Consider the following 24650-nt stretch of genomic DNA (forward strand, 5'->3'; position numbering starts at 1 on the left):
GACATGCGATCAACACACCACTTTTCTCCCCAGTGACCATGTCATATCCCTCCGCCCAGCAAAGCGGTGCTGCACAACAGCAGTCCACAGGCTTTTTATGAGTGTATAAAAGTGATCAAGTCGTCACAAAATTCACGAAAAAAATCATATATAAGCCCCCCATAATGACGGTTTGTGTATAAAAGCTTCCTTTCAGTATTGTCCGTCTTGATCTCGTTCTGTCTCATCTTTGTGTAAATTTTACGGCACTATTTGCCTGGCGGATGGACATGCGATCAACACACCACTTTTCTCCCCAGTGACCGTGTCATACATCCCTCCGCCCAGCAAAGCGGTGCCGCACAACAGCGGTCCACAGCCTTTTTACGAGTGTATAAAAGTGATCAAGTCGTCACAAAATTCACGAAAAAAATCATATATAAGCCCCCCATAATGACGGTTTGTGTATAAAAGCTTCCTTTCAGTATTGTCCGTCTTGATCTCGTTCTGTCTCATCTTTGTGTAAATTTTACGGCACTATTTGCCTGGCGGATGGACATGCGATCAACACACCACTTTTCTCCCCAGTGACCGTGTCATACATCCCTCCGCCCAGCAAAGCGGTGCCGCACAACAGCGGTCCACAGCCTTTTTACGAGTGTATAAAAGTGATCAAGTCATCACAAAAATCACAGAAAAAATCATATATAAGCTGCACCGGACTATAAGCCGCAGGGTTCAAAATTTGAGAAAAAAGTCGCGGCTTATAGTCCGAAATCTACGGTACTTAATCTTAAAAATTCTCATAGTGGTGCATGAACAGAGCCTGATCCCTCTTGTTCATGTGCTGACAGGCTTTCTCCACATTCTTGGTCAATCCCGGCGGTCCACAGCTAAACACACCTATCTTGGACACCTACAGGAAATAACACTTCCTCAAACCTATCTTATTGATTCAATGAACTTCTGCGCTCAAAAAGGATTTACCTCTGGATGAACCTCCTGCAACGAGCTGAAAAACGACACAAAGGGCGGCCGGCCAAAATGGGTGATAGATCGCAGGCCGGTGAACAGGCTGCGGTTCCACACTTTCTGGAAGTGACGCTCGCACACGTACTGTTCACACATTAAAAAAAAGAAATACTACCGTCATATTCCACCCAATTATGGATTCAAAATATAATGCCATAATAAATCCTAATGTCACAATAAGCCTAATTGTTAATGTTGACTGGAAAATATTTATGCTTATCTCACCAGCATGGTAGTGCGCAGGTCAAACTTCTGTGCCACCTGCGTGATATAAGTGTGAACTGACACCAGCTCCAGCGAGTCCATCTCCTCCACCTCCCTGATGATGTCTGACACCCACTCAAACTGACGCTGGGTCCGTGTCACCCAGATGAAATACACCTGAGAAAGTTAAGTTACCATTAAAAAAAAAAAAGCAGTAAAATGTTTTAAGTAATATAGCACACTGTAATATGGTGTCATTAAAAAAAAAGACACATGTCAAATGAATGATGAATCCATCTCATCATACCTTTTGACACTGAATCTTTGACTTGATGGAGGACTTGAACACCAGATCCTTGAGGATGGAAGCAAATGGCGTGACGCCGATGCCTCCTCCCACCAAAACAGACACCTCAAAGTCCGTCCATTCCTGGTGTCCCTCTCCGAACGGGCCATCCAGATACAGCTGCGGTACACAAGTGGTCATGACTCACAACAAAAAAACATTCAAGAGAAAATAATCACATGATGGAAGATAATCACCATAATCACTAATCAATTACCTTTGGATAAGCTCCAAGTTCAATCAGACTCTCTTCACTGTAGAGCTCTCTGAGCTGGCTGGTCCAGGGCCCCACAGCCCTGATGTGCAGGCTGAGGGTCTCCTCGTGAGGGGCTGAGGTCAGCGTAAAAGGGTGGTACTCATCTGTGCCTAACATCAGGCATGCAATACGGACCCACTGGCCCGAACGATATACAAAGCCTTGTGGTCGCTTGAACTTCAGATGAGTTACGCCTGCAGGGAGTGAAGAGAATAATAATTAGCGCTGCAGTTTAATTGGCGCCTGCTTAGATCGTCGTGGGGGGCAGAGTATTAATTCTTATGTTTCTCTTTTAGTATTGAGGAAAAAGAATGACACATAAAAAAAAAAATTCTTATGTAATTGGGAGAAAAAAAAAACGTGATGCCATTATTATTCCACACGGGGAAGTTTAACAATGAATGATCAATATTAAACTCTTTTCTAACCGAGGAAGGAATGCATATTGACTTTACATATGACTTTATGTATTCATGTTTTTCTTTCATTGTTGTAAAGCGCTTTGAGCTGCATTTCTTGTATGAAAGGTGCTATACAAATAAAATTTATTATTATTATTTACATAACAAATAGAGCGAAGGTCACCTGAGGGCAGAAGCTCTGCTCTGACGACAGGAATCTCCACCTTCTTCCTGCTCAGGCTGATAAGTTTATCCAGCAGGAAGAGAAGTGCAGGTGGAATGAGGAAGATGTAGAAACGTGGCTCTTGAAGCAGACCAAAACTGCCATGAATGATAGTCTGAATGCCAGAATTACAACAAAGCGAACCAAAATGTGAATTAGGAGGACATTTGGTGTGTTTATCAACTACAAAAAAAAACACTTACCAAAATATACATGACAATGTAAAGTTTATGAGTGATCCAGAACCCTCGAAAACTGATGCGGCGAAAATGGCGAGTGGCAAAAACGTAAATGAAGGCCAAAGTGAAAAGAAGCAGCACACCGGTGAGCCCTGAGAACAAGCACAGTGGCATGAGAAACACACGCTCGCTCGCTCTGTGACATCTTAGTCTAGCACAACGTAGTACCTGGAACAGTTTGAAAGAACCACCATGACCACTTGAGAGGAACTTCTGACCTATGATGGGAAAACACAGTAAATTAGAAACCAGACATACTGTACTTCCTGTGTGTGTGTGTGATGGCGTTCCAAACATTACCCATTGTTAGTCAAAACCTTTGGGAACAAGCAAGCCAGGATGTTCAGGTTACTGATGGAGAAGATGTAGATGTTGACCACATGACCCAAGCTGTGAGCAACTACAAAAAAATTCATAAAATGGCATCAATTACAGCAAAATGGCGGCTTTAAAGAAGTAAAAGCCGAGTCTTCCAAACTTTTTGTGAGTCATGGCAACCTGTGAGAAGGAGGGCAGTGGTGGCCATGGAACGATGAAGGTCGATGGCGGCGTCGAATGGGATGTATCTATTGAGGAAAGTCTCTCTGCATATTGTGATGAGGTTGCGACACACGGTGAGGAGCATGTAGGGAAACAGAAACGAAATGGCAGCCGCTGTGCCCCGGGACACCACCACTCCCACCACTGAAGTCTCGGGCATGCCCGTCGACGTAGCCTGCATGCTGTAGTCTGACGAGCACATTTTCATTGTATCAGAAGACGGAAGCACAGAATGACAGATTTCTCCTTACAATAACATCTCTCGATCGCCACGCCGGCCGTTATGCCGTAAACCACGATGAAGCAGACAATATGGCAGCGGTAGTTCTCAATGAATCGTTTGAACTGTTGGATCTTCTGGTGGACGGGGCTTCTTATGTAGTAGTCACGCTTGGCCTTCACGTACACTTTGGGAGTATTCAGGTCAAACCTGGATTGAGTCATATGGATTAATACCATCAAAATTGTTTTCAATTAGTGTACAGTGATGCCTTGAGACATTAATATGACTATTAAGACTCAACATAATTGGTACACAATTTTTTTCCCCTGCCTTTATTTTAGATGTAATTTCACAGTCGACCACTAGATGGCACACATTTTGTTTGACGCTGTAAATTTGACAGAAGAAGAATGAAAACGGGAAGCATTTCAGTCTACTTTAGTTTGTTTCATGCAAGTTTGTTTTCGAGGGAAATACGGGATTTACTTTATAAACTCAAAAGACCTTTAAGTCCAGTCAACCATATCTCAAGGCACCGCTGTATTATCTTTAAATGGTCATAGGAAATGTGCACACACTTTTTCCGTCTGCGGATATCCAGTCCGTCTGTATTGTCACTGCTGAAATCAATAACAAAAATGATGGGATGAGAATGGAATCATAACTTATAGGCATTGTACAATTGGCTAAAGATTGTGCACTGTCAACATACTGTATTGGAACGAGCTACGTCGTTTTCTGCATTCCTGTCGCTTACCTTTTCACTGGGCTGATGAAAGAAACTCTTTGATCACGATTAAACAATTTATTTCCTTGTTTCTCCACCCCTGCATTGAAAACACAGATTATAAATCAATCCGTAGGAGGTATGAGGATATAAAACGCGCAAAACCTTCTTCAACCTTTAACACTGAGCTGAGCAAACTGAAGCTCGTTCTCATGGTCACGGAGGAGGAAATGGAAGTCTTCCCATGTAATGTTCTCTTTGTTGTCAAAGCCGGCGGCCAGCATCATGGCTCTGATGGCGTCGTCCGTCTGACACTTTGACAACGCGCCGTTGGAGATTTCAATGAACGACCTTTAAATGAATCAAAAAGCCCAAAAAATACATAAAGAGATTTTTTGGGGGGGGGAAAAATCTAACAAAATACTAACCTAAGCATCCTGGCAAAGTCTTCTTTTGATAAAAACCCATTTCCGCTGACATCATTCATGGAGAACATCAGCTTGGACTTTTCCTCAGGGGTTCCTGTCCAAACATGGTCAAGTTCATATATTTTCACAAATCAGTACTTCTTATTCTTTTGCATTATTGGCCAATTTGGAGTGCTGAAAAATAGCTTAAGAACAAATCTATTAACTCATTTGGACACGTGAACTGTCTAAAGTGTCTCAAAAGGCATTTTTCTGACTTCCTTGCAGCAAGATTGAAATTATTGACACTAACAAGAAAATCAAGTTCAATAAATTATTAAATTATTTGATGATCAAAGTAAGGTGTTACAGTTTTAGTGTCACATCATTTACCATTCATAAAAATGACAATGACATCAAGAAACTCCTGGAAGGAGAGGTAGCCGTTGCCGTCTTTATCAGCCAGCGTGAACATGGAGTTCACAAACAAGGAATCGGGCTTGAGGCCCAACGCATCGGCAAATTCTGCAGCCGTCAACTCGCACCGTAGAACTTCTTTGGCTTTCTTGCAGGAAACGCCACTCATGTCCCCGGCATCGCACTTCTCTATTTCCAAAACCTGAGCCAGACAGAGAGAGTACACCATTATACCATATCTTAGCTATTTAGCTAGCTATTTAGCTAAGCAGCTACATCTAGCTAGTTAACTATCCAGATCGCTAGCTATCTAGCTTACCTTGGAGAAAGCATGTCGGATGAATGTTTCCACAATCTGTGCCCTTTGCTCTCCTGTTAACGCCTCCTTCAGTAGCTCCTTCTCCTTCATCTCCCTCACTCGAACCTCATGCCTCTCGTCAGAGTACAGACACTCGAGGAATGCCGAACGTTTGCTCTCATCCTCAAAAAACAGCACCTGGGATAGCAAAGGAAAGAATTGACGCTACAGTGACAGTATTCCGATCTTTTGCCGAGTCCAGCAACCAACCAGGTCGTATTCCTTCGGCACTTTGAGCAGAAGCGCTTTCTGATGGCGGTCATACGAGAGGAGCACATTGAGGCGATGTTGTTTGTTCAGATTCAAGCAGCGGAGAGTAGCTCCAGATCTGTCTCGTATCTGCAGCTTCCTCTCCTCTATGACCTCGACCATGACGGGATGCAGAGGCTTTTTATGGTTCAGCCACTCACAGGCTATGAAGGGGAAAAACAGCTATGAGACAATTTAGCCCGCTAACACCACAGGGTCACCAGATCAGACTTTAATAATCTTACCGGCAAATCCTGAAACTATTGTCGCCGTTCTTCCAATGGGGTTCCCTTTTTTCTGGAACTTCCTGAAGCGGGACTTGCGGTGATACGCTACCGTACAAGCCACGAAGTAACTCACTGTAAGGGCATTTGGTTGATTATTATCGATGAAGTGTAAGAATAGACGGAGGTGAGTGCATGATACTGACCAACAGGAAAGAGGAACAGAATGATAATCCATATCCCAAATCCAACTTTACTCCCATCAAAGTAATTGAGTTTGGTGGCATTGGTGCAGGGATGGAGCATTGAGGTATTTAGCTGGGTGGGTTGAGGACAAGGATCACCTAAGGGCCAATAGTGACATCATTCTCATGTATTCAGTCAGTGACTTTAGTTTGGGATTTAAAATTTACCTTTCTTCCAGATGAATACACTCTTTTGTATGTCAGACTCCTCTGCATTTGTGACCGCAACGAGGACGTCGTGAAAAGTCTTTTTACGGATACTTTGGATGTCGTCTTTTGAGAATAAACTGAGAGAGGAATAACTTGAATATTGGTGATGACATGTGTGACATCATGTGAACATGGAGATCGGCACGGAAGGAACTCACCCATTGTGTTTGTTCTCAAACCAGAAGCGATCGCCATTTCTTATGCGTTCAAACTGGTCTAAGATTATAGCAGAAAAAACTGGACCTGGACTACCCATTGACTCGAGCAGTCCTCCAGGGAAGAGCTCTAATTTGGAGACGTCTCCATGATATATTTGTGCAACTTCTCGCAGTAACTGTTAAACACAGCCTCATGTTACACACATGCTTGATGCCGATGATGAATTGTTGTCTACAAAATAAAATTTTACCTCTGGGTTGGTGCTGTTGATCTGAGGATTAATGTCTTCAAATGTCCCTACAGAAGGCAGATTCAGAGCATGCCTGACCTCCATGTAACTGCGAAGGCCAAAGTCTCGTCCTCTCTGGATGGTCAGCGCGACCAGATCAGAGCGCGTGAACTTAAGTGGTCCGTACATGAAGTCTGTCGAGGTCAGATAAAATTGTGTTATTCGATTTGTCCTCATCATGTGTACTTTTCAAGGTGCATCACCTCTTAGGTCCTCCACAACAATGTGGTCAACTTCTTCTGCAATCTGAGAGGCCATGCCCATAAGGAGGTCATCCACATCGTGGCTTGAGTTCACATTAACCTCCTGTTGACAAATTAAAATTATGACTCTTAAATTAAAAAAAAAAAAAAGCCGTGAGTTGGGACAAAGGACAAATTAAACAGTGCGTCAAGTCATACCTTACGTTTCCAAAAACTGTTACAAAGTCGCAATGCTGACGACAAACTGCCATCATGGTTGAGGACTTTTCGGAAATGGCAGGTTCTGTTTCTGTACAAAAGAAAGCAGTCATTGAACATGCGACTTGTAAACCTCAATGGATGGTTCCATCATTTACGACAAACAGTGAAGAAATACCTCATGTAAACACCAGGGGGAGCCATCGTGATTCCTAATCTCATAGCGGCAGCCAGAAACTCAGGAGAGATAGCGGGATCAACAAACTTCTGATATCCTGCATCGATAAAGCACAATGTACGTAATTTTACAATAAAAGAGACGATTCATCCCAAAATTCGATGTCATGAACGATTCCTACCTGGGTAAGGCGGAAGAGTTTTGCCTCCCAGGTATGATGGCAGCCATTCGTACAGGGCAATATTCTGTTTTTAAGATAAAACAGTTTTGGATCTTTATATTATTGTTGTCACAATTGAATTTTTTTTATCTGAACATAAAAAAAACCCATTAAAATTGGCGCAACCTTGTTTTTAAAATCATCGCTTGCATTGAGAAAGGAGGATTACATCAAGATTTTTCGCCCTTACCTGGAATGTGGCCACGACTTTCTTCCTGGCATTTTGAAACAACTCTTCGTCTGACCACTTTGGGTGATCCTTACGCAATTTAGTGGCTAAATAATTGTGGTAACGGAACCAGATTATCCCTTCTGCTGCTGTGAACACATTCTCGTTGCCCCAAGCATTTCCAAACTCTGGAGACAGAAGATGGAGTTGATGTGATCTTAAAAATAAAGTTCTTACATTAAGTAGGAAAATAGAAAATACACCTTACCATAGAGGCCTTGAGGTTCATGATCACCTGCTGTGGGGTCGGCAGCACTCCATATGAAACTTTGACCGGTCGTCTGTCTCGGCATGTTCCATTTCCCGGTCATGAGCAGCCCATCAGAAAAGTTTCTCAGGGAGTCTGACCAGGAAGCGGATGGGCCATAGATGGAGCTGCCATCAATCCAGGCGGTGACAAAGTTGACCTACAAAAGTATTTGATTTAGTAAATACAGAGAAGAAACACTGGAACTAATTCAAAAATATCAACGATTATTATTACCGTCATGATGTCACAGATTATCGATATCTGAACAAAGCTATAGCTACACCAAATAATAAATCCAGTAAAACCTGTGTGCGAGGGTTGCCGGGACTCTGGCCCGTGTCTTTATCCCATGGTCCTCTCTGAAAGGGAAGCAGAACTTTCCCGGTGCTATTTGGGTCAAAAACAGGGTCCCCTTTAGGCACTGGGATGTTCATGAATTCAGGAGGGCACCCAGGAGTCCGTGAGTTCATGATTTCAAACGCAACATGATAACCTGTAATATAAAACATTTGTCAATAAAAATGTACAATAAGTAGAAGTTCAGGGAAACATCTACTTCCTTATGACTCTTGTTTCTTTATTTACATACAAAACAAAATTTCCCCCAGGGGTCAATAAATATCTAAACAGGTAAATAATTAACCCCAAAACTTCCTTGACGGTGCAACTTATCTGAACTATCTCAAAGGATTACAGTTAAGGTATATTTACCAAAAATCAAAGATAAGACAGTGTGATTTCGCGAAGAGGGCAACCCCGAAGGGCCGACGCTGAGAGTGCGGCTCAGGTTTCTTGGATTGGGCAAGTCGGACTCGTTCTTTGCTTGGTAGACGCCATCCCGGAAGTTAGCAGGTACCAGCCGCACAAGGTGTGAACCTGCGGGGGGGGGAAACCAACATTTATGCCAAGTTAGAAGGGTTTTTGATAGATTTAGCAACTTTTAATACTACTCTAGTGAAGGACCTAGTAGAAAATTGAGAGCTTTGAAATTTTGAATGGAATTTTGGTTGTTGTTGGTCTTTTTTTTTTTTTTTTCACTTTTACCCAGGTATTTTATTTTGTTGGATGAGGTAGCCCAGTCAGGAGATGAAATTAGAGCTCCCCCTAGTGTCTATGGGAAAAGTAAGGTCGCGCATCCTGTCACACTGGAATCAACCGTGGTTGATGTATGCTCGGAAAATCGATTGGCGTCTTTATTGGTCTGATCAGCATATTAAAATACAAATAGTCTTTACTCACCCACTGCTCCACGTTTGGGATATCCTAAACTGTTGTACCAGCCATCAAAGCGAGGAACTTCCCACGTTATTTCACACCGCGAATCTGTTGGAATGTATCCAAAAGCCGTTTTACCACCAACGTTGTCTATTCTGGGTTCGAACTTCAATTTTGTTCACTTGATCATTTACTCACCGAGGATGAGCAGCAAGCCGAACACTGTACAAACACTCCAAACCCGCTTACGCAAATCCATTGATGCAGAGAGGCTCCTGAGCTCAGTGCAGCCAACAGCCGTGGAAGACTTCTGAAAAGTTCAGGTAAAGGAAAAATAACATTAATTCGCTTTTACCTACTGCGGGGATTGTTTGTGTGCAACCTCCAGCAAACTTGGATTTTTTAAATTATTTTTTTTATGATGGGAGATTATTCAAGGATGTTGCAATAGATCTAGGTAAGAATCCACGTTATAAAATGTCCACAATTTTGAATTTTTGAGTTTATTCTATTCAATGAACGTTCAATTGACCTTCTTTTAAGATTCTAAATTGTATTAAAAGCTTTGTTATAGCAGCAAAAACATTCTACCGGCTTTCTCCTAAAAGAAAAAAACGTTGCCAAACATTTGTGAGCTCTGCACATATTTTAAATAAATACAGTATTCATAAAGTCACAGTATTTGTACAAAAATAATTACAGTAGTAGTTGGGAATCACTGTATTGTTTTCATGTATTTATGAAGAAGAGTCTTATTTACCTGTGTAGCAGTTGATCTCCAGCGCAGGAGTAGATAAGAGGTGCTCAAGTGTCTTTTGCTTCATCAAAAACATGTGACCTGAAATTCCCAGATGGGCTTGGTCCTTGATTCTAAATCACACCTCTTTCCCCCTTTTGTGAAGGCAAAGCATCCTCTTCCTTGTGTATAAAAGAGCCGAATGTTTCCTTATGAGTTACACCCGCTGCTTCCTCTTCCAAGGTTCAGGTTTGGACCCAGTAAGCGTTTGATACTTCATCAAAGCGTTCCCCCTCAGCAACAACTGTGTTCATTTTTGTCCTCAGCCACAAGAAGCCGAAGCCGACATGACTTTCTACGATGACGTTTATCCTTTTTACCATATGCGAAGGACGTCTGTCATCTTCAATGGCCATTTGCTCACCGTTATTGTGTGTTTCCTCGTGTCTGCGCTCAGTCTACTATTTATTCTGCCAGGGATTCGAGGAAAATCGGTGAGTGAAGCCTCTCAAATTTTTACAAATCTCCATTCGAACAATTTTCACAGTTTGTCTTTTCCTTTTACAATCAGCGGCTGTTCTGGTTCTTAAGGATCATTTTGAGCTTGTTTATCGGCGCTGTCATCGTGGGTGAGTACAATTTTTTTTTCCCACAAGCCTTTTCATAAAGCTCACCTTTTCATTGTTCCCTGCTGGCCTTTCTTTTCTTGCAGCACTCAACTTTACTGACAATTGGGCCGAGGCTCGTATAAGCACAAACGCCACTTACAAGTCTTTCAGCAGTGCCGTGGTTAATGCTGACGTTGGATTACACGTTGGCCTGTACGGCATCAATGTTACCCTGAAAGGTGAGTTACAATGTCTTACATTGTTGAAAAACCCACGAGAGAAAAAATCCGAAACATGTCTCTATTTGAATTTTCTTCCCAGGAATGGGCCTTAGAATGGAGGTTCGTTTTCCTACGCAACTAACGATCGATTACTTTCCTCCATAGTCGATTAAGGAGACCTTAGTCGAATACAAATGAACCCTGAAGGAATCGTGTTGAGTTCATTAAGAATATTGAGTAATTAACATTGAATGAATTAGGTTCAGTTCCATTAGAGATTGCAATTGGAAGACTGTCTGGAAGAAGGATGCTGAAGAAATTACTTGAGTACAATAATGCTTACTAATACATCACAGCAAGTCGTAGCAGGCCCCAGATAAGCGCAGATAAACCAGGGATTGTCAACCGGGGGTTCGCGGCCATCTAGTGGGCCGTGGCGGTATTGCAGGCGGTCCGCGAAATGGAAAATAATTGTAAATTTTTTTAAAACAAAATGGATTTATTATTTAGACTTGATTTATTTTCCAACTAGTTATGTGAATCATTTAAATGTAGCTGAGATTCTCAAAATAGACATACAGATACAAATAAATAGCCTCTTTCGGTGCAAAGTAATATTCTGCCAAAGCAGTGGTCCCCGAGTTGCTTCTCGGTTATAATAGTGGTCCCTTGGACAAAACCAATTGTGAAGAACTAAAAAAATATATATATTATTGATTCCCCTTGATTGCTCTGCAGGCAATCCCGTTGTTCAGCTGAACGAAACCATCGACTACAATGAGATGTTCAGCTGGCGTGAAACGATCGAGGACGATTACAAGGAAGCGTTGGAAAAAGGACTCCCGAACCCCATCCTATACATCGCCGAGAAATTCACTCTCAACAGCCCGTGCGGGCTCATCTTTCACTACAGAAACTCTGGGCGATATGCGTCTGCAACACTCTGGTATGTAAAATTGTCTTGTGGTCTTCTAATGTTGGAATGTTGGAGAAATGAACTGAGTGCTCCGATCAGGGTGGCCTTTTGCTGCTGGATGCTGGCCAACATCCTCTTCTCCATGCCGGTTATTTTATACGCCGGCTATATGATGTTGGCTACGGCTGCCTTCATCTTCATCTCCATGGCTGCCTTCGCCACCATCATGCAAGCGCCCAGCTGTGTTTTCTCCATCGGAACCGCCACGTTTAAAGCGGGATACAGCTTTTCATTCTGGTTCGCTCTGGCAACCGGTGAGTAACTAACAGAGAGATTTCATAACTTTTTGTTTGGTTTTGACAGAACTGAAATCTTTCATAGGTGTTCTGTGCACCATCATTGGGGTTCTGGTGGTGGTAATGAACTGGATAGTACCTGAGAAGATGAGAGAGGCTTTCAGCGTGGGTGTTGACAGTTTTGAAGACGAGGACATTTCTTACGGCGCCACATATGTGAATTCAGCCATCCTTGATGATGTCACAGTATCTCCATGCACAACCCCCGAGGTCATAGTGGTCAGTATAATCACTACATATATTATTTCGATGAGATTCATCATGTCTTCGTATAAGCATTTTCTTTGTTCAGACAATAAAAAAAAATTCAAAAAAATAAAAACAATCACTTTATATATTGATCATCTGGTTATATCACTTCTACTTGACATTTGAAAATGAAACTGAATTGCCCATGCAGCCTACTAACAAGCTGCAACGGAAAACGACGCTCCCTAGTGTTTTTATTAGGGAAAACAGTTTTGAGACGCCTCGTATTTTAACGCCCCACAAACAATAAATAGGACACAATTGTCAAGGAAGAATCAGGTTATCAGATTTTGTGGATATATTCGTAGAAGAAAAAGAAACACTGATTTGTCCTTTTTTGTTTTTACTTTTCAGGAACGTCTATGAGTCCCCGTCGACAAGATTTGCGATCAATACTTGAAAATCGACGAGATGCGTTACTGAAAGAGATTGTTGGATGTCACTCGTTTCTGTGTCAAATGTTCCTATGTTTGTTCTTTGTAATTTAAACGTACTGTACTTGTAAATATACATTTATTTTGTATGGATTCCATGCACTGTAGTGTTAATGAACGCAGAACCTTTTTTTTTTTAGTCTAGTATTGGCCTGTATTATTTTTTTCACTGGCCGAAAAATGACTAAAATATGTAGATCCTGTAGGATTATGGCAAATGTATTATCAGTGATATATAGTATGCTATACTGCTCGTCATAATATTATATATAATGTAATAAGGAAGTGTGGTAAAATTAAATGTTTTATGACATATCTACTTGTGTTATTTTTTTTAATGATACCTTAAAAAAAATGAAAGCAAACAAGAATGAAGCAATGAGACTGTAATATTTGTGTTACACGATTACATTCATTCCGTAATGTACATTCTTGTCCGCTCTTGTAAAGGTTATCTCTTAAAACTGCATTTCAAAATGAAGGAGTGTCTTTGGCCTTCAGCATCTCCATACTACACATAATTTAGTGGCTTTGTACGGTGTAATACAGTACATGTAGAATACTTGCTGTAATAGATTATTATGAATTCTTGGTCAGAAATCCATCATTATACCATGCATATACTGTACGAGAGTAATATGGCCTTCCCAATCCAGTCCTTGAGTAATCCGTAGTATTTACAGTACGATTACATAGACACTATAAAAATGACTAACTAAAATATAAATGCACTTTTTTCATAGGAAAATAAAAGTGACCGTTAAGCTATTTCTCTTCCACATTCACGCACAACACGACAGAATTCACATTGTAAGGCCATTATGAGAATGTAATTCAAGATTAAACCTGAAATGACTACCGGAGCCTCTTTACAGCATTGTGCAATGAGAGGCCCCTAAATGATATGAAAAAATGATCAAAATATAACTCGTTGCGTCTTCAAATGTAGGATGGCGTCTCCTGTCCGGTGAGCAGTCGGAACATGACGGCGGGCATTGTCTTCATGTTGATCTGGTACAGATTGAAAGAAGAATGTGTCATCATTACAAAAATTGTAATCCCCTTTAATTAATTCATAAATTACATTTATTAATTCCCAGCAGGGTCAATTAGTGAGTAGCGCATCTGTCTCACAATCGAGAATTGCTGAATCTTGTGTTATTTGCTGGCTTGTTTTTTTTCTGCATACTCCAACTCACAAATGTAAGTTGTTCGATTAATAATGAATCACAAATAGATTTATCTTTCATATTTAGAGTTGAATTGGATCAAAATAAACATCAAACAAGTGTCATAGTGCGTCATAATTTTTTTTTTCAAATGCTCAACATGTCATAAACCCGTTTCAAGATGTGAGCGTGATGATCCAGTTTTCTTTTTTGTAGGAAGCAGATGGCACCCAGCAGATGTTCAAGTGCTGCTAGCAACCAGTTTATTTAAATCAGCAGAAACGACGACAAAAGAAGGAGAAACCAATTGTCCTTACCTCACCCACCGACACGGACAGAGTCTGCACGATTTTTTCGTGCGGCATAGCAACCACGCTTTGACCGTTTATCTCTATGATTCGATGTCCTACGCGAACCCCGCCTCTCTCGGCGATCCCGCCTCGCATCAGGCTGCAGATCTGAAAATGAGGAAAATCATCTCATGCGCATGTCTCTCCCTCATCCCACCATTTTTGCCCCCAGACACTCACTATGCCATTTTGAACACTGAAGCCGAGCTGGAATTTAAGATCTGGTCGCTTGATGAGGACGGTGGTGACAGGAGGGCAGCTTACAATACTCATCTTTACTTTCACCTGCTGCTTCAAACCCTGGAAGACACCACACACGCTATGTTGTTTGGTCTTTTTTTAAAGCGGATGGAAATTTGTGACCAGGATGTACCTTGATGATACCCTGACAGGTGGCGAGAGGCAGCCCAACCAGGCTGGTGTCATTGATGGACATAATCTGATCGCCAACGCTGAGTTTGCCAGAGCGTGCCGCTGGACCGCTGTTCAGCATTCCGGCGAGGATCACCGTGGGCAAAATGGAACCCCAGCCCGATTCCACAATCACCACCCCGAGGTTCTCCCCTTTCTGTTTCTCCACCCACACCTACAACACATAAGATGTGGTCAAATTTGTATCTGCTCTGAATCTTCCTCCTGCTTTGACACGTACCTCTTTACAGTTATCCGAGTTGGAGAAATGGATGAGGTCGTCGTGGTACATTTCCTGCGAGTTGATGATGTCGCTGTATTGTTTTTGACTTAAATCTGTCGGATTGATGCCGTTGGCTCGCAGGAATTCTCTGTAGGCCACGCTGAAGGCCTGACCGATGGATTGCGCGATGAGCTGGGCCTGTGGGAGGTCGGATATGACTCAGCAAAAAAAACATCACAGTTGACAACAACGACAGCGGCGTCTTCAGAGAAATTGACACGCTCAGAATTCGAAACATTTTAATCCATTTTCCCCGATGAAATTCAATTGTCTCAAGACTACTTACGTCCTCGGATTCAAAGACGTAGCAGATCATGCCGTACTGACTGGTCCCTTCGCCGCCGGACTCCACAGATTCCGAAAAATCCTCAGTCGACGTCGGAGACAAACGCCTGCGTGCCATCAGGACCACAATGCTGCCGATGTCAGCGATATAAGAGATGGTTCGCAAGGCGCTGTCCATCATTGTGTCCTGGAGGGGAAAAAAAGAAGGAATTTCCCGCATAAGAATAAAAGCAAAACTTGATCCAGTTTTCCTCACCTGTGTGTCGGCGTTGAGCACCTTGACCGTTTTGGTGGAGATAAACAGGTCGACTTCAGTCATCATTTGAGAGTCTTCATCTTGGCTCTTTTTAATGAAAAAAAAAGGAATTGAAACGAGTACGTACAACAGCGCCATCGTGTGGCGGCAATACAAAACCAAATTCATTCTTGAGTGCTAACTTGATAAATGGTCTCAAAAAAATATCAATTTATGCGGAGATGATTTAACAAAGAGGCAAACTACCTTAATACGACTGACGGCTTCATGGGCCTGCGACATGCGGACTGTTTTGGATGGATTCTTGTCAGACAGCACTTGAGTGCAGCCAAGGTAGTTAGCGGCAAAGATAATCCCATCAATAAGATCTTCTGGCTCACAGGGACCTGGGACTTTGTAAAACAGCCACAAAGAAACAAAAAGCTTCCAGTGTAAGACTTGAAAATGTATCAAGACTTGTATTCATTGAAACCAACATTTTGGATTATTGCGGAAAAACTTACCGTCTTCAAAACTGGGAAAGAAAGCAGCTTCTTGTGTTTTCTTTAGAAAGAAAATATTGAACCTAAGTGAGAAATTCTGTGATGTAATACAAATACAAAATGTAAGTTTTAACCTTAGGGGAGCCGCTCTCGTCATCTGGGTGGAGATCTGGACTTTGAGGCCTTCTCGGTTGCTCGGGAACTTGCTCCTGCATTACAGGTGGGCTTGGCTTCTCTTCCTAAAAAAAAAAACACATTTGAAATTGTTTGTTACCTCCACCAAAGACGAGACCATCTCCCAAACCTGCTGGAGTTTCTGTGGCTGGCTTTGGCTCTCCTCAGGCGGCATTTTCTCTTGCTCGGGCGTGTGACGGACAGCCGGGGACGGCTTGACGACCCTGGGCTCGCTCTCCTGGATGTTACTCGAAGCGTCGGGTCTGGCAACAGAAGCGGGCTCTCTTCGAGGTTGAGCCTTCTGATTGTTTATCGGTGCTTGGCCATGAGAATTACGAGGGGACGGCTGTTGCTTGCTGGATTTGGCTTTGGTCCGCACAGGAGCCTTTCTGCCTTCCTTGGACGACGTCTTCACTCGCTCATTTTTGTTGGTTGCGCAACTTTTAACCCCAGAGGTCATTTGTTCAACGTCCTGTCCAGCTGGCCTTCTCCCTCGTCTTTTCCCGTGTCTCTCCTCCTTTATATGGGTTGCCTCGCAATTTCCGTTGGCCGGTATGGTATAATTTCTTGTCATTCCGCTGTCGTCTTCTCTCTCCCTTTCATCGCACGACTTTCTAATCCTTTCATGATCCTGGTAAGGGCCAGCCTGTCTTTGATGATCTTCTGCGTCCTCTAAATCTTCTATAAATCTGGCCCCATCCAACACCTCGTCTATTTCATCTCCGTCACAAAAGAAGAACTTATTCTCCAGAACTTTGGCGACTTCTTCCCCCTCCGCGGCTTCCCTCGCAACTGGGGTGCAACGCATCCTAAATTGACGACCTGCTTTGTGGGGCTGAGCGTCCGGTTGTGATCCGTTACGTCTTTCTGTGCTTTTATGTGCTGTGAATTGGTCAGCGACGCCGCTGCTGTTGTTTCCGTTTTTACCAGCTACGTTCTTGACGTAACCCGCGCCGTCGGAGCTGTACTGCTTGTAGAACCTCGTGTCCATGACGCCATCTCTGTTTAAATGCAATACCTCGTCACAATCCTGCTCCACGTCGGAGCCCACGTTGTCGTATTCGGAGCATGTGTCCTCCATGTCTTCACCTCTTGGTTCACGACTCATATGGGAGTGTTTGGAAGGAGTTCGCTGGTTGTTGATGTCATCCTTCCCTCCCTTAACAAATTCCTCTGGTTGCACTTAGTTCCCCCAGGAAATTTGGTCTTGTCTGTTTCCACGAGCCATTGCTGGCTCATTAAGTCAGATGCTCTCAACCCTGTCCAACATGGAAAAAAATAAATAAAATGAACTCTCTGAAATTCTTGCATTATGTATGTACCATGAAAAGCATTTTCTTTGTGAGTGACATTTGATACATATTTACATACTGCAATCTCCTTCCGCCATGACTCCAAGCTGTACAGGATATTACAAGTGCGTTTTTTTTTTTTTTTTCTGAACTACATTCTAACCACAATATTAGATACACTGGGTGCAATTGAGGCGTGAGGACATCTCATTTCCTCACTCTGGTTAAGCACATTGCAAAAGCTTATAGCTATCTGAAGCTGATGCAGTTAGTCGTTCAGCTAATAAATCATTTTAAAGAACATTCTATTACAAATCATGCTGGGCTGGTTGCCAGCCAATCGCAGGGCACATAACAAACGACCAAGCACAATAAACTGATGAGTAACTCATTTTAAAAATCTGAATTTAAAGATAATAGTTGTTAAAATTACAGTTAAAAGGGGGATTTAAGTATGACAAAAAAACAAAAAAAGCCGCAATATCTTAAGATTTTCATTTATAAATTTGAATTTTTTTCTTAGTTTGATCAAGAATCCTGGAAGATGATGCTCAAGATTTGAATTCAATTAGGTGACAAGCCGAATCTGGGCACCTGTCATTTACAACACTTGCACTTTATACCTCAAATATTAACATTAATCAACATTAGTGCACCGTAGTGTCCAAATAAAATCCAGTTTAAATACGTTATTCAATAAGAACTATAATCATTATAACTACAGAAGGGTAGATGCAATGTGTAATTAGATACTCATCAATAAAGGATTTCACCACACGATTTGACACCTATTGTGCACTAAAGCAATGGCACCAATCACAATGTGACACCTCACGCTGACACATGGCCTTTAGATCAGAAAACGATTAAAATGGATTATTCCGAATTAATTTTTCGCCATGTTAGTCGGATCAAATCCGATCACTCGAGAGGGATCCTCCCATGATCTCTCCATGGTGCTGAAATGATAATTAAAAACCCCAAACGGGCATTTAAAAAAAAGGCGTGTGGGCACCCTGCCCTTGAGCTATTTCAAAAGCGCTTTTTATGGCGAACTTTTGCCGCAGCTGCAGGGGATGCTTGTTATGGTCGCTCCGCTAGTAAACGCCGCATTATACGACAGACATTTAAATATTGTGGAGACACGTTTGTGCGTATGGATAAGGGCCGACAAACACTTATCGGGTTTTACCATCTCAATCGAGCCAATTCTCATGCAAAATTGCACATCGACCTTGATTTCAAGACTGCACCATGCTGACATCCCACTAATGTTCCCACCAGATGGGCACGTCCAGATTTTGTTTCTTATCGTAGGCCTAGACCCAAAATTGTAAACATCCATCGGTGCACTTACCGTCATCGGTGGGGTCGCCTCGCCTCCCCTTTTGAAACAAATGCGTGTTGTTCAGATCAGATTGCTCTGCGGGGTGGTGATTTTTGAATAAAAGCCGCACACACACACACACACACACACACACAGCAGCCCAGGAACGTGTGTATAGAAGATACGGTCTGTGTCACGTGACCACAGTGGGGTCCCCCCCTCCCCCAGCGTTGACAGAGGTGATGAGAAGGCACATTCACGCCCTTAGTATATATTTTTTTCATCTGCAATTAGACATTGCTTTCCTAGCTCATGTTTAGATTCCCGTGGAAAGCGACCAAATATCTGATGCTTTGTAATTGGTGGTTGACATACCTAAGTCATAATTTTGAGAAAGTATGCCATTATAAGTCATAATGATGGACAATGACACAAAATGCTAATTACAAACCCAGACAATAATTGATACCCCGTCCGCCAATAACAAAAGTTAGATTATTTGCTTGTTCGCGATAACAGCAATATTGAAAAGCATGATATAAAAAAAAACGTTTTTTATTGTTATTATTGATGTTGGTTTTGTTCAACTGTGGCAAAACAATGTGAATTGTTTCGAGTTTCCACAAATGACAAAAAAATAAACATTACAAAATTCTACTTTTCTTTTTTTTTTAATTAAGCTTTTTGGAAAATGTATTGATGCGTGTTATTTTTATTTTATTTTATTCGTTTATTTACTTTTTTGTGAAAACGAGCTTCCATCATAACAGTTGAAATGAATAATTTTGGTAATGCGCATGGGAGGATGGCAAACCTATCGATGCGTTTGGGCTCGATTGCTATGGTCTGAAATGCTTTCGCTTTTCTACTAGTCTCGTCTGACATGCGAGTTTGTTATGTAGCACCAATGCTACAACGGTGTGTGTTTTTCCTCTTCCACCTCGCTTTTTTATGTTATTGTTTTTATTGTGGACTGTCTTAATTTCTGTTGTAGGAGCGCGTCGGTTTACCTGTTTCACACCCCCTTTTTCAAGCTAAATTAGCATTTACGCTATCTTGAAATGTGCGAGTTAGTAGCGAGTACGTCACGAGAGGTTGTCGGAAAATATACTTGAAATCTTATTTTTCACTTTTTCCGTGGAGCATGGCAGACAAAGGAGACAAATTCAAGACCAGGCGGAATTTATCGTTGTCCAAGAACAAGAAGAGAAGCGGCGCTGTCAACGCGACTCCCATCACTTCGTTCTTCAGCACCCCGCAACCTACCAAAGTGTCCTGCCCACTTTGTGGTCAGATGGTTCCCAAATTCGGGATCAATGATCACATTGATTTGCAGTGCAAGAACTTTGAGAGAGCGGACAGCAGTGCTACATCAGCAAGTAATATTGTCGTGTCACCTGGCAAGGATTCCTCCAAGTCCTCCCAGCTGGATCCAGAGCTGGAAGATGAAACCACGACAAGTCCTTATTTTACGTCAAGAACCTCTCTTAATGTGTCTCGGGAGATAAGTAGCAAGACTGTCGTCAGAAAGCTGGACCTCGGAAGTCTCTCCTCGAAGATATCTACAACATGTCAAAAGACAGATGACAGAACCCACTCAGATAAACATGCACTTTCTGATCCGACCAAAGAAACTTTGGATGATGTTAGCAACTCACAAAAAGAAAATCTTGCCAGTCAGGCTTCAGGAAGCAACATGGACTCAATAAAAGCCGTCGAGTTAACAACCAATGTACATGTGACATGTACAACAACAGAAACAAGTTTTGAAAAAGAACTGAAAACAGAGACGTGGCCAAAAGTGACTCTCCTCTCCTCCTCCAAACTAGTTAAAAGAAAAAAAGAGACACCTACCAATAGTAAAGGGTCTAGTTTAAAAAAGAAACCAAAACATGAGGTAACCAGCTCTGTGGAAGCAATGTTTGGCAAAGAGACTGGAGATGGAGTGAAGCTTAACCCCGAAATGCCCTCTCCGGTGCATTATGACCTCCTTTCAAACTCAGACGAGGTCGCTCATAATAGCGGTGATTTACAGACAGTGAGTCTGCATGAGAAAAACAAGAGTGACATCACAGGTGACCCTTCACCCCCCCAAAGACTCCCCTACTACCTACGCAATTTCAGGACTGTCCTACAAGCCGTGCTGGAGAACGACGATGATCGAGCCCTCTTCAATCAGGCTGACATGACGCTCGTGCAAACCTTTGAGAAGCTCTCAGGTACGCCCAAATGTAACAGGTTCTCTGTAACGCCTTGTTTGTAACATAAATGTCTCCTGGTTTTTGAAGTCATGGGGCAGAAGTTGTATGTGAGACTTTTCCAGCGGAAACTGAAGTGGCTTCAAGTGGAGAAACTCGATTATGAAGAAATATGTAGTGATTTGGCGCCTGTCGCTCACGAGTTGGTGCAAGGAGGTCTTCTGCAAACAGGTAACTGATCTTGTTCTAGTTCAGGATGCAAGTCCACTTTTGGCCACTAGGTGGTGACAGTCGACTGTGTTTAAAATTATACATTTACATAGGAAATATTCTTTGTTTGTTTAAGAGAATGACCTATCTAGTATAGAAGAAGCTCTTGATCTCCTGCCAGCCCCTGAACTCAAGACCCTGGCCAAGACTTTTCATCTGGGCCAATATGGGACTCAAAAACAACAGCTAGTGGACGGGCTTCTCCGGCTGAGCAAGCAAAAGTCATTCTTCTCTCTGAGCCAGGCTCAAAACAACATTGGGGCTGTCATCTTGAAAAGGTGAGGTAACCAGTCTCCTGTAGAAGTACTTCACTGAAATAATAATGTGATCACCTTCTTCGTACTCCGAAAGGGCGAAGCAACTGGCAGGTTCCTGTGTGCGTCTGTGTCGCGGTCCTCGGGATGTTTTTTCCCGCATCCTCCTGCTCTTCTCCTTGTCAGACACCATGGATGAGGAGGAGACGGCAGCAGGTGGACAAAACCAGCTTTATACCATCTTGCTCGTCAACTCTGGTCGTTTGACCTTTCCGGATTACACGGTGCAGCGTATGGCGAAGGTGTTCCGAGACAGAGACGACCTCATAAGGTCTGTTAGAAGTTTTTGATTTTTGAGTGGTACCATCATTTCTCATGACTGCGGGAATCATCTCAGGTATGAAGCATCCATGCGGACTTTGCAGGAGGTGACCTTGGCTATGCAAGCAGGTCACTGGGAAGAAGCTCTGGACCTGTATACTACAGCCAAAAATGAGTGGCAGGACCAGAAGATGAGTTATGACCTCAGGTTGGGACCGTGTTCTTAAAATCTAATAAAAATATTTTTTAGTGAGGTTGTTTTGGTGGCTAAGATGAAAAAGAAAAATTGACTGTCATGTCCTCACTAGAACTTTGTATTTGATTTACTCTTTTGTAAGTCACCAAAAGGAGCTTCCAGTGTTCCTACGCAGCTTCACCACAGGATGGGCTTACACTCGTATTTTGTCGAGAGGCGTGGAGATCTTACAGAGGCTACGTCGATATGAGGTTTTTGTCTTCTGATGAAGTTTTTTTTTTAAACAAATTAATAATCATCTGCCGTGTTGAGCAAACCTTTTTTTTTTAATCCCAGGAGGCAGTTGATGAGTTGCGGTGCCTCCTCCTGCAGGATGTTTACTGTTCTGACAGTAGAGGGCGCTGGTGGGACAGACTGGCACTGAACCTTCAACAACACTTAAAAAAACCTGAAGAAGTCAGTGCACGAAGTTGATGCTTCTCTTCGTCATGCTGCTCTGTCTTGAGTGTCTGCCTCCTATGCCCCGCAGGCTATCCGTGCTATCAAAGATGGCTTGTCCGACCCTTTCGTGCGAACAGGACACAAGCTGGCCCTCTACCAGAGAGCTTCGAGAATGAGAGAATCTGCCAGCTTCAAGAAGTACCATCGGCAGCTCAGAGATCTTCCCACTCTCCATATACAGGATGTCAGACATGTGGGTATTATTTTTAGATGTAGATTTTAAAACGTGCCATGTTTGGAACTTTGGTTCGTTGTCTTCAGGTGACCATCCGAGGACAGCTGTTTCCCCATGAAGGGGGCACCGGAAAATCACGCTTTCTAGTACCATCAAACGGCGACGACTGCACCGATGGCACTGTAATTTGCTCTGTTGAAGACCTGTCTTTAGCACATTACCGCCAGCAAGGCTTTGACCAAGGTAAGCATCAGCGCTTCTTAAAAATTGTAAATATCTAAGTGCAAAATATATATATATATGATTTATTTATTTTTAATTTATTCATATTTAATTTCTTTTTCTTTAAATTAATTAATTATTTATTTATTATTATTATTTTTTAATTCCTTCAGGAATCCACGGAGAGGGCTCAACTTTCTCCACACTCTTTGCCCTCCTATTGTGGGACATCATTTTTATGGACGGTATACCAGACGTCTTCCGGAATCTCTACCAGGTATAACATGCACAAACAAGCTCAAACTTGGAGACAATTATCTGGACACGTTTCTTTCCCCCTTTTTTGTCCCAGGCTTGCCCACTGGACTTTTACACCGACTGCTTCTATGAGAACCGAAAGGAAGCGATAGATTGTCGTGTACAGTTAATTCGAGAAGCTTCTGTTGAAACCTTGCGCGATATATTGGAGCAAGTCTGGATTTCCCAAGAGGGTAAAGTGTGTTCATGTGCCAACTGGGAGCGATTTTCTTCGCTAAGTCAAGCCCAGGTACTTGAGTCACGCATTGCAAATGAGGTCCACTTTAATGATATTATTATTTGTGATGTCATAATTGGATCTATGATGGCGTTTATTTGCAGTCTCTCGCGTGCTGCATGGGTGGAGCCTTCTTGGCAGGAGTTATCACACGGATGGCGAAAGACTTCAGACACTGCCGTGGGGGTTTGCCTGATCTTGTTGTGTGGAGCACATCTGATAACACATACAAGGTGCGGTCAGCCATTTATGTAAATTTAGTAGTGTAAAAAGTGGGATTCCCACTTGCTTTATGTCATTGCCGTTTGCTGTTTTAGCTGGTGGAGGTGAAGGGGCCAAATGACCGTCTGTCCCAGAAGCAAGAGATCTGGCTGGATGAGCTGCAAAAACTAGGCGCTGATGTGGAGGTGTGTCATGTGGTGGCCACCGGAGCCAGAGGATCCCGTGTCGAATGAAAAAAAAAGGGTGCAGGAAACACACCTACTGAAATAAAGTGCTTTTTTTCATTCTGTTCATCTAGACTGCTCCTTATCTCAGTTGTGGGGATGAATTGGCGAGTGAGAGTGGAGTATAATGTGCTATGCGGTGCCATTATTTATCTAGGAAACTACTGCTTCTAACAAAAAGGAGCATCATTGCTCAGTACAGGCAGGATCACAAAAAGCTTTGGGCTCAAGATAATCACAGCTCACACAAAGCTGATGTTTTTTTTCTTCTATTTTCTGACATTGTGGCCCAGATATTTCAGCTTGAAACAAATACCAACACAGATAACAAAGAAATTGTTGTATTAATTTTAATGACTCATTAGAAATTTATTATAGTATTAGATGTGTCAGAAAAGTTCCAGGATTGTCATTTCATATCCAAACCACAAGGTTTTTTTCTATGAAGGATAGATGGTGGGCCAGGAGTGTTAACCATATCATATTTATATCCATATCATCCGAATCTCATTTGTCATGGGGATCTTGAAAGCATTATTAAAATCGGGTCCTCTTGATTTTAAGAGGAAGAAAAATCACAGAGTCGGGTCAGGACACTTGGAAGATTGCCCAGCGTGGCCATTTCCTTTTTGGCCTGGAACTGTCAGATGCTCGAGGCTTTGTGAACAGACGCAAGGATTTCTTTGTAGACCTGTCACGTGGATTTTCGCTTTTCCTGCCCAATCCCGATCATCGGAAATCCACTGTAACCTCAAAGCACAT

The 24650-nt window shown here is 42.5% G+C and overlaps 4 protein-coding genes across 5 annotated transcripts; 2 read left to right on the forward strand and 2 right to left on the reverse strand.

The window, feature by feature from the left end:
- Nucleotides 1–769: 769 nt before the first annotated feature.
- duox (dual oxidase) lies at nt 770–10034 on the reverse strand. The gene is made up of 34 exons (XM_037255289.1): nt 9982–10034; nt 9420–9531; nt 9246–9329; nt 8718–8882; nt 8312–8499; nt 7965–8163; nt 7718–7884; nt 7489–7552; nt 7308–7404; nt 7130–7220; nt 6932–7034; nt 6690–6862; nt 6439–6614; nt 6239–6357; nt 6032–6169; nt 5847–5960; nt 5563–5765; nt 5314–5490; nt 4971–5196; nt 4599–4692; nt 4346–4521; nt 4201–4270; nt 4022–4063; nt 3472–3650; nt 3179–3409; nt 2981–3080; nt 2849–2898; nt 2645–2772; nt 2403–2556; nt 1779–2011; nt 1523–1681; nt 1237–1392; nt 967–1095; nt 770–895 (listed from the first exon to the last, which is right to left on the reverse strand). Exons 2-34 carry the CDS (start codon nt 9478–9480, stop codon nt 773–775), a joined length of 4569 nt encoding a protein of 1522 aa, XP_037111184.1. The 5' UTR covers nt 9481–9531; nt 9982–10034; the 3' UTR covers nt 770–772.
- Nucleotides 10035–10121: 87 nt separating this feature from the next.
- Nucleotides 10122–13049, forward strand: duox2 (dual oxidase 2). The gene is made up of 8 exons (XM_037255311.1): nt 10122–10206; nt 10284–10451; nt 10529–10586; nt 10670–10804; nt 11525–11732; nt 11802–12016; nt 12084–12277; nt 12662–13049. Exons 2-8 carry the CDS (start codon nt 10305–10307, stop codon nt 12671–12673), a joined length of 969 nt encoding a protein of 322 aa, XP_037111206.1. The 5' UTR covers nt 10122–10206; nt 10284–10304; the 3' UTR covers nt 12674–13049.
- Nucleotides 13050–13099: 50 nt separating this feature from the next.
- On the reverse strand, nt 13100–18925 carry apba2a (amyloid beta (A4) precursor protein-binding, family A, member 2a). The gene is made up of 12 exons (XM_037255309.1): nt 18801–18925; nt 16282–17410; nt 16112–16216; nt 15999–16038; nt 15742–15887; nt 15496–15582; nt 15241–15426; nt 14913–15092; nt 14634–14846; nt 14441–14560; nt 14228–14368; nt 13100–13752 (listed from the first exon to the last, which is right to left on the reverse strand). The coding sequence occupies exons 2-12, from the start codon at nt 17257–17259 to the stop codon at nt 13681–13683; spliced, it is 2268 nt and encodes a 755-aa protein (XP_037111204.1). The 5' UTR covers nt 17260–17410; nt 18801–18925; the 3' UTR covers nt 13100–13680.
- A 719-nt stretch (nt 18926–19644) lies between these two features.
- fan1 (FANCD2 and FANCI associated nuclease 1) lies at nt 19645–23952 on the forward strand. Of its 2 annotated transcripts, none has more exons than XM_037255305.1 (13): nt 19645–20989; nt 21059–21199; nt 21315–21516; nt 21590–21823; nt 21890–22021; nt 22152–22260; nt 22346–22465; nt 22539–22703; nt 22772–22928; nt 23081–23184; nt 23260–23454; nt 23547–23675; nt 23760–23952. In XM_037255305.1, exons 1-13 carry the CDS (start codon nt 19915–19917, stop codon nt 23895–23897), a joined length of 2901 nt encoding a protein of 966 aa, XP_037111200.1. In that variant the 5' UTR covers nt 19645–19914; the 3' UTR covers nt 23898–23952. The 2 variants fall into 2 exon arrangements, with proteins under 2 accessions (XP_037111200.1, XP_037111201.1); XM_037255306.1 differs by having other exon boundaries at nt 22382–22465.
- Nucleotides 23953–24650: the final 698 nt, after the last annotated feature.

The sequence above is a fragment of the Syngnathus acus genome, chromosome 6 (assembly GCF_901709675.1).
Source record: "Syngnathus acus chromosome 6, fSynAcu1.2, whole genome shotgun sequence".
NCBI lineage: Eukaryota > Metazoa > Chordata > Actinopteri > Syngnathiformes > Syngnathidae > Syngnathus > Syngnathus acus.

Excerpts from the sequence above, each read along its gene's own strand:
- duox2 (XM_037255311.1), top strand. The coding sequence starts at position 10,305 with ATGACTTTCTACGATGACGTTTATCCTTTTTACCATATGCGAAGGACG. Across the intron at positions 10,452-10,528 it reads CAGGGATTCGAGGAAAATCG|CGGCTGTTCTGGTTCTTAAG; the intron begins GTGAGTGAAGCC and ends TTTTACAATCAG. Across the intron at positions 10,587-10,669 it reads TATCGGCGCTGTCATCGTGG|CACTCAACTTTACTGACAAT; the intron begins GTGAGTACAATT and ends CTTTTCTTGCAG.
- apba2a (XM_037255309.1), bottom strand. The coding sequence starts at position 17,259 with ATGAGTCGTGAACCAAGAGGTGAAGACATGGAGGACACATGCTCCGAA. Across the intron at positions 16,039-16,111 it reads ACGAGAGCGGCTCCCCTAAG|AAAACACAAGAAGCTGCTTT; the intron begins GTTAAAACTTAC and ends TTCTTTCTAAAG. Across the intron at positions 13,753-14,227 it reads TGTCCGTGTCGGTGGGTGAG|ATCAACATGAAGACAATGCC; the intron begins GTAAGGACAATT and ends AATCTGTACCAG.
- fan1 (XM_037255305.1), top strand. The coding sequence starts at position 19,915 with ATGGCAGACAAAGGAGACAAATTCAAGACCAGGCGGAATTTATCGTTG. Across the intron at positions 20,990-21,058 it reads AACCTTTGAGAAGCTCTCAG|TCATGGGGCAGAAGTTGTAT; the intron begins GTACGCCCAAAT and ends TGGTTTTTGAAG. Across the intron at positions 23,676-23,759 it reads CATCTGATAACACATACAAG|CTGGTGGAGGTGAAGGGGCC; the intron begins GTGCGGTCAGCC and ends TTGCTGTTTTAG.
- duox (XM_037255289.1), bottom strand. The coding sequence starts at position 9,480 with ATGGATTTGCGTAAGCGGGTTTGGAGTGTTTGTACAGTGTTCGGCTTG. Across the intron at positions 8,883-9,245 it reads TCCCAAACGTGGAGCAGTGG|GTTCACACCTTGTGCGGCTG; the intron begins GTGAGTAAAGAC and ends CCCCCCCCGCAG. Across the intron at positions 2,773-2,848 it reads GTTCTTTCAAACTGTTCCAG|GGCTCACCGGTGTGCTGCTT; the intron begins GTACTACGTTGT and ends GCTTGTTCTCAG.